The sequence below is a fragment of the Schistocerca nitens genome, chromosome 1 (assembly GCF_023898315.1).
Source record: "Schistocerca nitens isolate TAMUIC-IGC-003100 chromosome 1, iqSchNite1.1, whole genome shotgun sequence".
NCBI lineage: Eukaryota > Metazoa > Arthropoda > Insecta > Orthoptera > Acrididae > Schistocerca > Schistocerca nitens.
In genome coordinates this window covers 1007423882-1007438541 of record NC_064614.1, presented here as the reverse complement: position 1 = coordinate 1007438541, position 14660 = coordinate 1007423882, and the positions used below count along the sequence as shown (strand labels likewise).

Sequence of the window (14660 nt, the reverse complement as noted above, 5' to 3'; positions counted from 1 at the left end):
CTTGATAACAGTTCCACAAAACACCTGATGAAATCGGTGCCGGCCGCCGCACGAAGCACAAGCGACTGCTCAGCGCGGCTGCCGTAACTGCAAGTAACAATTTGTCGTTACCGGTACCCACCCGCTCGTCGAAACGTTTTTCACTGCAGACAACACAGTTGAGAGTCGAACTGATAATAATTAATCACCCTTCCTCAATATTCTTGAGAGCGATCGGAAAAACAGCGTTGTTTATTTCGTTGCTAACCAGATATCCATCACAGTCTAACATATGTTAGATTGTGTCTATACTCGGAGATCTGATTTGTACTTCCACATTGTATAGTGATTAATGGTTCTTATGTATGCAATAGTTATCCGAAAAATTTGGTCAGGTAGTTGACAGAATTGATGAGTTGAGTCACAAATTAAAAAAATGTTGTAATCTGCGCAACATCAGCAAAGTTCCCGAAAGTACTGTATGAGGGGTTTTTAAAATCTGTCGTTCTTCTATGCGGGGGAAAAGAAAAATTTCCGTACATTATCCATTCCTGGGGAGGGCAGACTAAACATCCCTAAGACTCATCAAAATCTATGGTTAATAGGTCTGAAGAATGGTACCTTGTCCGTTCAAAAATTACGTGAAGATCATGCAAACATCTTTAAATGGAGCTGTCTGCACCAGAGTATCTAGGTTTGGCAAAAGGTTTGAGTGGGTAATTGGGTATAAATATCTTTGTTTTACCACCTGACGGACTGTCAAATAAATTTCAAGGTGCGAAATGACTGTGATATGCCGTGCGGTTTACGGACATAAGGGTCAATCGCGACACAAAAAGACCGGTTTTTAAAATGATGGCATCAGCACAATAAGTCTTAACATGAGCCGAAAGGATAGTGTGGTATGTAAATTTTGTGTTGACGCTAAATTTACCACTGCATTTATGTGTAAAACCTGTAGACAAACATATTTAATGTAAAAAGAAAAAGCAAGTGAGGCTCTGCCCACTCATATTTATATAGGTTTGTAATCGAGTAAAATTTTATCTGTCTTCATTTGTTTTCTTAACAGCAAAAAATTTGTGTTGTAGTGCCCATATTCATTTATCGTGACGTGCTACAGTAGTGTTGAACATTTCGATTTGTACAAAAAGATATTTCTGGTACACGCAGAACAATAATTTTTTTTTTTGTATTTCTTTAAATTTTCGACTCCATGGTAATCACATTGTTTGAAGTATCTGCATGATGTTACATTATTACTCTCACATGATATTTTAAGCATGAGTCTATTTTTGTTGCATAAGTCAAATAACTGTGAAATAATTGCCGACTTCATGTTTCACAAACTGCATAAATAGTATACAATTTCAGTTCTTTTAATGTGGTATACCAGTAAATTTCTGCATGAGATGTATTGTTATAATGGCATGATGAATGAGTGTAATATTTATGTTACATTTTCAATCTACACTTAGATAAATAAAAATATTTTGAATATTTTATGTTTACTTCTTTATTATTTATTTTCTCACTTCCTCTTCCCATATGTATTCTCTGATTAAATAACTCACTTTCCAAATGCAGTGTTACAATTAAATATTTGTTTTGTGACAGACCCTGGTGGAAGGACTGTACCTGTAACTCAATCTGCTTCTCAGTACATGATGATTCCCTTCCCATTGTTGTTAGATTGTTATTTATTGATTTTTTTTTTCTGTGGTGTCATCAAACTGATGCAAATGTAAAATTTTTAGTCACATGTACTAAATATATCATGAATATGATATAATTAATTTTTAGATACAGTAATGAAATGTAAGGAGTTACTTTTGCAAACCGCCCTCCCTCCCCCCTCCCCTAAAATTTCGGTTGTGGCTGATTTGTAGCACAGCCCAAGGAGTAGGTTCGGTTGAAACATGATAAACTGGTGAAGCCAATGTCAGTGCCAAACAGAGGTTGTAGTAACGTATTGACCTGAAGTGTAGTTGAAAGCTTATGTCCATACCATATTTAAATGCACTTCGTCATATATATCTACTTTCCATCATAAAAGATTAAAATTGCAATTTATATATAGCAAATGTATATGACAGTGTAAGGGGCACGTCTCCAGTAACTATTTTGACGCTTTTTTTGTGTATTTTGTACATAAACTATGAAAAATGCATGGAGGAGGGATTTTACTTTCACCTCCTGAGACAATGAAGTAACAAAGCTTCTGTTTTTTTCCAACTGGGAATATTATTTTATTTTGAATAATTTTGCTTCAGATGTTCTTCATTGACTATGAACATACTGCACCAAAATTGGCAATAGTGGATCATGATCTTTGTAATTTAGTTCTGTGTCTGAAGCAACTGTTCTTACTTCTAGTATTAGTCATGGGCATCAGTGAAATTTCCTTCTGACCTAAGATTTTGAATAGAAAAATGGTATTAGTGTACAAAAAATACAAAGAAGAAGTGTTTTTTGATATTTGTTTTACTAAGGTTTCTTGACAGGGCATATTCTATCCTAACCCGAGACCCAACCCAACTGCCCCTTTTCTGCAATACTAATATTTTAGTGAGATTTATATCTGCAGCATACCTTCACAGTTCAACACCTAATTAAAGGCAAAATAAACTGTCCCGTAATACACCATTTCTAATACTATACGGTCATGCGGTAGCGTTCTCGCTTCCCGCGCCCGGGTTCGATTCCCGGCGGGGTCAGGGATTTTCTCTGCCTCGTGATGACTGGGTGTTGTGTGATGTCCTTAGGTTAGTTAGGTTTAAGTAGTTCTAAGTTCTAGGGGACTGATGACCATAGATGTTAAGTCTCATAGTGCTTAGAGCTATTTGAACCATTTAATACTATACAGCAGACTGCTTTTGACAGCTGGGCAGAATGTGTGTAAGCTACTACTAAATTCTCCACATATAGTCCTAACATGAATGTGATTTAGCCAGGGAAAGTATTTCTCTTACGATAACACGGAATTTGTTTTTGCCCGGAGATATTGCCCACTTCCATCTCATAATTGTGTGAAGTGTTGGTAACTGGCCTTTAATTATACAGGGTGTTACGAAAAGGTACAGCCAAACTTTCAGGAAACATTCCTCACACACAAAGAAAGAAAATATGTTATGTGGACATGTGTCCGGAAATGCTTACTTTCCATGTTAGAGCTCATTTTATTACTTCTCTTCAAATGACATTAATCATGGAATGGAAACACACAGCAACAGAATGTACCAGCGTGACTTCAAACACTTTGTTGCATCCACCCTCCGTCGTATGGAATCCCTGACGCGCTGATGCAGCCCTGGAGAATGGCGTATTGTATCACAGCCGTCCACAATACGAGCACGTAGAGTCTGTACATTTGGTACCGGGGTTGCGTAGACAAGAGCTTTCAAATGCCCCCATTAATGAAAGTCAAGAGGGTTGAGGTCAGGAGAGCGTGGAGGCCATGGAATTGGTCCGCCTCTACCAATCCATCGGTCACCGAATCTGTTGTTGAGAAGCGTACGAACACTTCGGCTGAAATGTGCAGGAGCTCCATCGTGCATGAACCACATGTGTTGGGGCACATGTTCTAGCAGCACAGGTAGAGTATCCCATATGAAATAATGATAACGTGCTGCATTGAGCGTAGGTGGAAGAACATGGGGCCCAATCAAGACATCACCAACAATGCCTGCCCAAACGTTCACAGAAAATCTGTATTGATGATGTGATTGCACAATTGCGTGCGGATTCTCATCAGCCCACGCATGTTGATTGTGAAAATTTACAATTTGATCACGTTGGAATGAAGCCTCATGTGTAAAGAGAACATTTGCACTGAAATGAGGATTGACACATTGTTGGATGAACCATTCGCAGAAGTGTACCCGTGGAGGCCAATCAGCTGCTGATAGTGCCTGCACACGCTGTACATGGTACGGAAGCAACTGGTTCTCCCATAGCACTCTCCATACAGTGACGTGGACAACGTTACCTTGTACAGCAGCAACTTCTCTGACGCTGACATTAGGGTTATCGTCAACTGCACGAAGAATTGCCTTGTCCGTTGCAGGTGTCCTCGTCGTTCTAGGTCTTCCCCAGTCGTGAGTCATAGGCTGGAATGTTCCGTGCTCCCTAAGACGCCGATCAATTGCTTCGAACGTCTTCCTGTCAGGACACCTTCGTTCTGGAAATCTGTCTTGATACAAACGTACCGCGCCACGGCTATTGCCCCGTGCTGATCCATACATCAAATGGGCATCTGCCAACTCCGCATTTGTAAACATTGCACTGACTGCAAAACCACGTTTGTGATGAACACTAACCTGTTGTTGCTAAGTACTGATGTGCTTGATGCTAGTACTGTGGAGCAATGAGTCGCATGTCAACACAAGCACCGAAGTCAACATTACCTTCCTTCAATTCGGCCAACTGGCGGTGAATTGAGGAAGTACAGTACATACTGATGAAACTGAAATTAGCTCTAGCATGGAAATTAAGCGTTTCCGGACACATGTCCACATAACATCTTTTCTTTATTTGTGTGTGAGGAATGTTTCCTGAAAGTTTGACCATACCTTTTTGTAACACCCTGTATTAGTGTATGCAAAAACTGAGATTACACGAGTGATACTGATTTGAGCACTTTACATATTTCCCACGGAACAGAAGAGGTGTCATCTGTGTAGCTTAACATGTGGGAATTTGGATGAGGAGGGGTTGGGCAAGCAATATCATTAATGTCTGCGAAAAAGAGAGAAGGACAAAATTAAATCTTGAGGAGCACACTTTAATACTGTATCAGTAATAATAGCTAGGAGATGCATAATCTTATTATCTATTTTGTATGAGTGTATTGTGTTGTGTTTAGAAATTTAAAATGGGAAGGTTGAGAGGAGAGGAAGTATCTTCCATCTATTATTTTACATAGGTGTTTTATTTACTTGTTTTGGCAATAGGAATTGTTAGAGTTGGTGTCTGCTCACGAGTAATGAAACCAAGCAAAGTGGTGCAATACTTAAAGCTGTAGAATTGTATCCAGAATTATGACAATTCAAATCCCCACCGAACCATCCTGGTTTAAGTTTTCATTTGTTTTCCTGAAATGAGGTAGCAACTGCTGGGATGGCCCCTGTGTGAAGGACACAGATGATTTCCTTCCCCGTCCTTCCTTAATTGGAGCTTGTGCTCTGTCTCTGATGATCCCATTGTTCATGGGACATACTTTTTGATAAGGTAATCAAGCATGTGGAACAGCGCTAGGAGAAGTTTTAGGTCATATTTTGGTAGACAGTGGTTCAAATCTCCATTCAACCATATATATTTAAATGATGATGGTGGTGATGATTGGTTTGTGGTGCGCTCAACTGTGCGGTTATCAATGCCCGTACAAATTCCCAACCTTTGCTCAGTCCAATCTTGCCACTTTCATGAATGATGATGAAAATGATGAGGTCAACACAAACACCCAGTCATCTTGAGGCAGGTGAAAATCCCTGACCCTGACGGGTTTCGAACCTGGGACCCCCTGCTTGGGAAGCGAGAACCTGACCACGAGCTGCAGAAATATATATATTTAGGTTGTCAGGGATTGGATTGGATTGTTCCTTTGAATGGACACCACAGATCCTCCCCTCTTTCTCCATCTTTCCTTTCCTATTTCGGAACTTGTGCCCAATCTCTAATTACCTCATCATCTTTGGAACATTCCTTCCTCCCTTCAATTCAGATTTGTATGGAGTAGGAAATTTTTGTGCTGCATCCTATTTGTACTAATTTTGAGGCAATTCACCACCGTGGGAGAGGCTGTTAATTTGTTATGATAGCGTGATGCTTAATTGAGAGTAGTTAGTTGGACCATCATTAGTAACAGTTTTATGTTTGGTGTGTTGGGACATACCACATTGTTCATTTGAAAACCTGAAGATTACACATTATCCAAAACTGAATCACAAATATCTTTTTAGTGCTAAGGGGAAAGAGAAGTCGCATACCTCCCATACATAGTATTCCTAAAACTACACCATTTGGATTGTGCCAAGGGAAAAGTGTCTGCCGGCCACTAGCCACAATTGCCCTTTTTTTTCCCCAGTTCCAAACTAGATCATTTAGTGTAGAGCTGAGCAATTGTGATATTCCAGACATGGGCACCTGCAGGAGCTCGCATTGCCTGCTCATGGCCTCTTCAATTGGCTGTCTGCATTGAATTCTGGTTCTCCTGGGAATTGGAATATGTTACCTGAAAAGTTTACATGAAAGCTCAATTTTTAAATTCTGTTGCCACAGACTGGAAAGTAAGGAAGAGAAACATGAATGTGGCATGTCAGGTGCAACTTAGCCAAAGGCTAGTGCTTGGCCGCTGTATGTCACACTTGTGGCAAGGAAAGTGGCAAAATATCAAGTTAAAATATAGAGGGTTTTGCAGTTAAATCAAAAGGGATGTTTCTGGATAGGACTACGAATGTGACCATCCCTCCAACTCGACATCCCTGGCAATCCAGTGCATTGCAGTGCAGTACTGTATGCTCTGCACTGAATTGGAGATGAGAATTCACCGAGGATGATTGGGTAGGAAAGGGTGTCTGTTATCTGTTCAGAATTGGGGACTGGAACAGGCGTACATAATAGGTTCGTATGAGGTAGGCTACAACAGCCTGCTCTTAAATCGCAAACTGGGGAGAGTATTTGCAACAAGTGCAAATGCAGATTAGGAGGAAGGACAACAGACTGGACATATACTCAAGCATCACAGCCAAAATAAAATGAGAGTGTAAGATATTTACTAATCAGCAACAAGGTATCAGTACTGACTGTGTACCTGGTTATGTACAAAAGGAAACAGATCATACCCAACAGTAAAGCCGCAGGAGAGGAGTGATAACTGGATACCTTGACAAGAAAGGGTGCCATGCCTCAAAATTATGGGTGTAGAGGTAAGATAGCAAAACCATTAACACCAGAAGGGTTCATCTAGAGTTACACTTGTACAGCAGTAGAAGAAGAAAGAAAGGGTAGCCACAATAGCACAGGGACCTGTGAGAATTAAAAAGGTGGGTAGCCACTGACGACAATCGCCCACCAGTTACAGCAGAATGGATGGCTGCAGTCTGGCCCTCTCAGCAGCATAAGAAACTGTACCATGGGAAGGTTATCTGAACTCTTACCTGTTTGACATGGGTTTGCATCAGTTCGTAATTAGTAAGAAAGATATGTTAGAGAGGGGCTGGCTGCTGCAAATCCTACAACTTCTGAATCACCATGGGTGTTACTGTATGCTCAGGACTATGTGTATCAGCAATATATGGGCACAAGCAGTAGGGATCATATCAAAGTGATCAGAAGACAGTGAATATGTAACAAGTATACATCCACTTGTGCAGTTGTATGTGGAAGAACACTGGAAATGAGGTAGAGTACTTCAACATATCCCCAAGTGTTTTGAGTGGAAAGTTGGATGCTCTTGTCATAACGGGCAAGATCTGTATGAATGTATGCAATTGTCACAATCACTCCCTCTTAACACTGAGGTACCTGGTTCAGATAGAAACCATTCCTTTCAATAGGGTACAGAGGGTTAATAAAATATTGAAAACAGTTGGGTTTGCTGCCTAGCAGTATAATGGCACTTGCTGGATGCAGTGGCAGCTACTGTTACAAGATGAGATTAGATGACACCTTACATGAAAATATACTATCTGTATCATAGATGAACAATTCAAGTACATTTAATGCCTTACATGAGAAAGTCATCCCACGCCCGGGTTCCCGGGTTCGATTCCCGGCGGGGTCAGGGATTTTCTCTGCCTCGTGATGGCTGGGTGTTGTGTGATGTCCTTAGGTTAGTTAGGTTTAAGTAGTTCTAAGTTCTAGGGGACTGATGACCGTAGATGTTAAGTCCCATAGTGCTCAGAGCCATTTGAACCATTTGAGAAAGTCAGAATATGCTGGTGAGTGGCTATGTGGCAGCATGTGGAACATCTAAATACGAGGGTTATTCTGAAAGTAGGGTCCAGATTATTATAAAACATAAACCATCATATATTTTTTAAATACCTTTTTCCCTGTACATGTTTCTCTATTTCTCCACATAGTTTCCATATTTGAACATTTGTCATGACATTGTACAAGCTTTCATACCCCTAAGTCATAAAGATCTGCCACCTGTGAGGATATCTAATCTTCAACTGCTTCTTTCAACTCATTATCTGTTGCGAGGGGCTTGTTGCCAAGACACTCCTTTAGGCAGTGCTCGGTGCCAAGTCTGGACTGTATTGTGGGTGGACAATCTGCTCTCATCCAAAAGATCTGATTAGATTTTTGATGTGAATGGCAGAATGGGGTTTTGCTTCGTCTTGCAGCAACAAAACTCCACATGTCAGAATGCTGTGTCTCTTGGTCTGTATTGCTCGTCGAAGTTTAGTCAGGGTAGCGAGGCAGGGGGCTGTTTTTTTGTTGTCTATTGCTGTGTGAACTCGACTAACAAGATTCCATGTCTATCCCACAACATGGTTGCCATAACCCTGCGTGTTGAGATTGTCTCCTTGGCCTTGACTTTGACTGATGGTGCCATGTGACGCCATTCAATTGACAGACGTTTACATTGTGGGGTCATGTGAGAAACCCACGTATCGTCCCCTCTGACAGTGTTCTCTAAAAATTGGTGGCCTGTATCAATCAAAATAATCAAGTGGGCCATTCTTTCCATTTTGTGTTTCTCTATAAGCAGCCTGGGAACCCAGTGTGCGCACAGTTTGCAAAATAGCAACTTTTTGGAGACAATTTTGTGCAAAATTTTTCTACTCGCATTTAGAAATTCCAATGCTAAAGTTGAGACTGAATCACCAGTCTTCACAAAACCTTTCTTCCCTGGCTATGACCAAATTTTCTGTCACTGATGGTTGGTCTGATAGTGATTCATCATGGACATTTTCTCATCTGTCCTTGAAAGCTCTCTCCCACTTACGCACACTGCTATTATTCATTGCACTGGGGTAATACACCTCACTTCACCGTCGATGAATTTCCACTGCTGCAACTTCTCTTGCTATCAAAAACAGACTCTCTGACTGTATGTCACAGTTGGTGGGCTGATCAGTTGTTTTAAAGATTTTGAACTGATACTGTAAACAGTATACTGTGACAGTGCCAAAGCAAATGGTATCATTTGATGAACAACACATATCGGGAGTTGGTGCACATACACTTTTTAATGTTATTGTGGCATTCGATTAGCTATGGTGGTTTGGACATTTCTTTCTGAATAATTCTCGTATAATATTGAACATAATTGGTCAGTATACTGGTCACAAGTAGAATGATGTATTAAATTCAAGAAGTAATTAAAACATGAAGTATCACATTGCAGAATGAGGCATAGGTGGTGCAAACAGAAGGGTTGCTGTCAAATCAACATCTACTAGCTCACTTACACTAGTGTGATTTTATAAGAAATCCAAGTATCTTTGATTACAGAGACAAATTGTATATCACCCATTTGACAAACATTATGTGCTTTTAATGCCTTTAAAATTTAATTTCAGTTGTAAGAAATAACCCATGCTAGTTTATGAGGTACTATTGTATTGTTCCAACTCAGCAATCAAAAACATGCTGCACTGACTTTGGACATGTTGGCTCAATTCAGAGCACTCAATGTGATTTATCTAGCAACGTCCGAAGAGAAAGCCTTTGACTGTGGTAACATGAACAGTTAGTGATGAACTAATTAGCCACAGTGTGACTAGGACTGAATAGTTCCTGCTTCTATCTCTTGCCAATGACTATATTTCTTACTAATTACTGCAGTTGATAATTGACAGGCACTATAAAAGTATGTGTTGTTGATGTGTCACTGTATTCTCATAGAAGTTGTATAGCTGTGTATTTGCTTCATGATACAGTTTTATGTATTAACTGCACTGGAAAAAATTATTAATATGGGGGCTCTAATGTTTTAAGTAGTCTTTGCAAAAGCTATTCAACAATCTGATGAAGTTTGCCTAATCATGTAATGTGTTGATTAAAATGCATCAAAGCTTTAATGTGCCATACAGAAAAACATCTTTTAGGCTACATTGTATGAGTATTGTGTGGCATGACATACTGTAAAAGACCACAAGCGATGTAAGTGTGAACTGAAATTGATGTGTAGATACCATGTCATAGAACACACATTAATTTGTGAGAATTTTGAGCGAATACGAAATATGCCCATATGATGAAGTAGAGGATTGATTTGAAAAGTATTCCAATGCTTGTTGGAAGCCACTTTTAGTGCCAAAAATACCTGGTAGTGATGAAGATAGAACTGACCACAGTGTCTGGGTCAAACTCAAGTACCCTCCTGTGGGTCCGGGGGTTAGAATAGGTCTGAGGTATTACTGCCTGTCATAAGAGGCGACTAAAAGGAGTCTCACACGTTTTGGCCTTTGTGATGGTCCCTTGTAGGGTTTGACCTCCATTTTTCAAAATTTTCCCGAAGAGCGAGCCAATTGGGGAAGGACGTCTTACATGGTGCATTGTGTCCATCTGTCCATCATGCGCTGAGGCCTATCGCATTCTTTGTTGATGTGGATCTGCACTTCTGCTCATTCTCCAACTGTTGGGCGAGGTCACACTTCTGGGTGCGTATTTTTCCATCAACTGTGCAGTATCGTTTTCTATGCTGACAATGATAATAGACTTCTTTGCTTGGTTGCACCTGATATCCAGCACGGTAGCCAGTCTGTTGTGGTGGGGTCGCCATGTATCCTGTTGGTTGTAGCCCCCACCACCACACAGGGATCGCTCTGCTGATGCCTGTGCCATTAACTCCCCATGTATGCCAAGGGGTAGATGCCCATCCCCTGGGGCATCAGGACCTTCAGCAATGGCCATCTTGCCAGGTGGCCTTTGCTGCGGCTGGGTGGTGCCCGTGGGGAAGGCCCCTGGTTGGAGTGGGTGGCCTCAGGGTGGATGACACGCGATGAAGCGTAGTACATCATCTCTTGCTGGTGGTCAAACACTAGAAGTCTCTAAGCATTCGCGGGCTCAATTCAATGCACAGAAGTATGACCCCAAATCGTTCCCCTCCCTGGCCACACCATGGGAGGAATGTCAGGCTAAGGATGGCAGCAGCTCTTATTCACCCCGGTACCTTGTACGTTAAAGAGCTGATGGGGAATCTTTCATGACGATGGAGCCTCAGTTTTTTGTTGAGCATTTAGAGGACAAGTTCGGGGAGGTGGAGGGCTTGTCCAAAATGGGATCTGGGTCTGTCTTGATTAAAACAGCATCCTCTGCCCAGTCATGGGCGTTACTCGCTTGTGCCAAGCTGGGGGAAGTTTCTGTAACCATCACACCCCATAAGAAATTAAATATTGTCCAGGGTATCATTTTTCACAGGAACCTTCTTTTGCAATTCGACAATGAGTTGCGCGCCAATTTAGAACGTCGAGGTGTACATTTCGTTTGGCTTTTCCACTGGGGTCCGAGGGATAATTTAGAACAGCGAGGTGTACATTTTGTTTGGTTTTTCCACTGGGGTCCAAGGGATAATCAGGTTGCCACCAGTGCCTTCATCTTGGCCTTTGAGGGTGATGCATTACCCAAGAAGGTCAAGGTGATGGTCTACCACTGTGAAGTGAAACCCTATATTCCTCCAACAATGCGGTGCTTTAAATGTTGGAAGTTCGGTCATATGTCTTCCTGCTGTACTTCCAGTGTCATATGTTGAGATTGCGGACGCCCATCCCATCCCAATACTCCATATGCCCCGCCTCCCATCTGTGTCAACTGTGGAGAGCACCATTCGCCTTGCTTGCCAGACTACAGGATTCTTCAGAAAGAAAGGAAATGACGGAGTACAAGACCCTGGACCAACTGACCTACACTGAAGCTAAGAGGAAATTTGAACGCCTACATCCTGTACTCATGGCATCGTCTTACGCTACCTCTGAGTTCTGCGTCTGCTGATGAGGTGGAGATTCTAGTGTCCACTGAGGACCTAGATCTCGCCGGACCCTCCTCTTGAAGCTGTGGCTGTCAGAATAAGGACAACGCAGGAAATAACTATCTGCAATGTATACCTTCCTCCGGATGGTGTAGTATCCCTTAAAGTATTAACTGCACTGATTGATCAACTCCCTAAACCTTTCCTACTTTTGGGAGATTTTAACACCCAAAGCCCCTTGTGGGGTGGCACTGTGCTTACTGGCCGAAACAGAGAAGTTGAAACTTTACCGTATCAGTTTGAACTCTGCCTCTTAAATACTGGGGGCGCTACACATTTCAGTGTGGCTCGAGGTAGTTACTCGGCCATTGATTTATCAATTAGCAGCCCATGACTTCTCCCATCTATACCTTGGAGAGCACATGACCTGTGTGGTAGTGACCACTTCCCCATATTCCTGTCACTGCCCCGGCGTCTAGCCCATGGACACCTGCCCAGATGGGCTTTAAACAGTGCAGACTGGGAAACTTTCACCTCTGCAGTCACTGTTGAATCTGCCCCACACGAGAACATTGATGTGATAGTTGAGCAGGTGACTACAACAATCTTTTTTGTGGCAGAAAACATGATCCTTCGATCTTTAGGGTGCCCCCCAGTGAAAGACAGTCCCTTGGTGGTCGCCGGAATTCACTGAAGCAATTAAGGAGCATTGGTGAGCTCTACAGCAGCATAAACAGTACCCTTCCCTGGAGCACCTCGTAGCCTTTAAACGGCTCTGTGCTCATGTTTGCCAACTTATAAAACAATGGAAGCAGGAGTGTTAGAAGAGATGTGTCTTGACCATTGGGTACCATACGTCACTTTCCCAAGTCTGGGCAAAGATCAAACGCGTTTTCGGGTACCAGACCCCAAAAGGTGTTCCCGGTGTTAATGTAAATGGCGTGTTATCTACTGACAAAAACGCGATTGCTGAGCACTGTACTCGAGCCTGTCAGAGAATTACCCCCCAGCCTCTTGCACTCTCAAACGTTGGCTGGAAGGGAAAGTCCTCTCATTTACTACATGCCACAATGAATCCTATAATGCCCCATTTACAGAGTTGGAGCCTCTCAGTACCCTTGCTCATTGCCCCGACACAGCTCCTGGACCAGATCAGATCCACAATCAGATGATTAAGTATCTCTCATCTGACTACGAGCAACATCTCCTCGACATCTTCAACCGGATCTGGTGTGATGGTGTCTTTCCATTGCAGTGGCGGGAGAGCACCATCATTCTGGTGCTCAAACCTGGTAAAAACCCACTTTATGTGGATAGCTATCGGCCCATCAGCCTCACCAATGTGCTTTGTAAGCTGCTAGAACGTATGGTGTGTCGGCGGATGGGTTGGGTCCTGGAGTCAAGTGGCCTACTGCCTCCATGTCAGGGCAACTTCCACCAGGGTGCTCTATAACTGATAATTTTGTGTCCCTACAGTCTGCCATCCAAACAGCCTTTTCCAGACGCCAACACCTGGTTGCCGTCATTTTTGATTTGTGAAAAGCATTTGACACGACACATCATATCCTTGCCACATTATACGAGTTGGGTCTCCGAGCCCCACTCCCAATTTTTATCCAGAATTTCCTGTCGCTACATACTTTCCGTGTCCAAGTTGGTACCTCCCATAGTTCCCCCCACATCCAGCAGAATGGGGTCCCGCAGGGATCTGTATTGAGTGTCTCTCTATTTTTAGTAGCCATTAATGGTCTAGCAGCAGTTGTAGGGCTGTCCGTCTCACCTTATGCAGACGACTTCTGCATTTCAAACTGCTCCACCAGTACTGGTGTTGCTGAGCGGCACCTACAGGGAACCATCCACAAGGTGCAGTTATGGGCTCAAGCCCACGGTTTCCAGTTTTCGGCCACAAATTCATGCGTTATGCACGTCTGTTGGTGTCGTCCCGTTCATCCAGAACCAGAACTTTACCTTAATGGTGATCCACTCACTGTGATGGAGACATATCGATTCTTAGGACTGGTTTTTGACACCGGATTAACTTGGCTTCATCAGCTTAAGCAGAAGTGCTGGCAGCACTTCAAACCCTCCACTGCCTGAGCAACATCAACGGGGGTGAAGATCACTCTACGCTGTTGCAGCTATACAGAGGCCTTGTTCAATCCCACCTTAACTGTGGGAGTCTGGTTTATGGTTTGGCAGCACCCTCAGCATTGTGTTTACTCGATGCAGTGCACCACTGTGGCATTCACCTAGTGACAGGAGCTTTTAGGACGAGTCCAGTGACCCAGCGTCCTTGTGGAAGCCAGAGTGCCTTCATTGCAGGTTAGGAGAGCACAACTGCTCGCCAGTTACGTTGCACGCGTTCATAGTTCTCCTGCGTGTCCTTTTCCCTCCTACAGCGGTTCATATCCCGCATCGGCGGCTCAGGTCAGTGCTTCCAATTGCAGTTCTTGTCCGATCCCTTACCACCTATACTTGAGGTCCATTGACATACAGCTCCATGGTGTGCACCTAGGCCACAGCTTTGCCTGGACCTTTCAGATGGCCCTAAGGACTCAGTTAACCCCGCAGCTCTCCGCTGCCACTTCCTCTCGATTCTTGACAAATACCTAGGCCACGAAGTGGTTTACACTGACGACTTGATGGCTGATGCTCACGTCGGCTTCGCGTATGTCCACGGAGGTCATATCGAACAGCATTCCTTGCCCGATGGCTGCAATGTTGTCACTTCTGAGCTGGTGGCTATACCTCGTGCTCT

General features: G+C 42.9%; 1 protein-coding gene across 1 annotated transcript in view; it reads left to right on the top strand.

Annotated features, from left to right (window-relative positions):
- The first annotated feature begins 679 nt into the window (after positions 1 to 679).
- LOC126195495 (MAP7 domain-containing protein 1-like) overlaps positions 680 to 14660 on the top strand; it is a 279241-nt gene continuing 265260 nt past the window's right edge. Inside the window, exon 1 of the mRNA XM_049934126.1 lies at positions 680 to 881. Within this exon, the coding sequence (XP_049790083.1) occupies positions 861 to 881 (21 nt within the window). The 5' untranslated portion in view covers positions 680 to 860. The remainder of the gene's footprint in view (positions 882 to 14660) is intronic.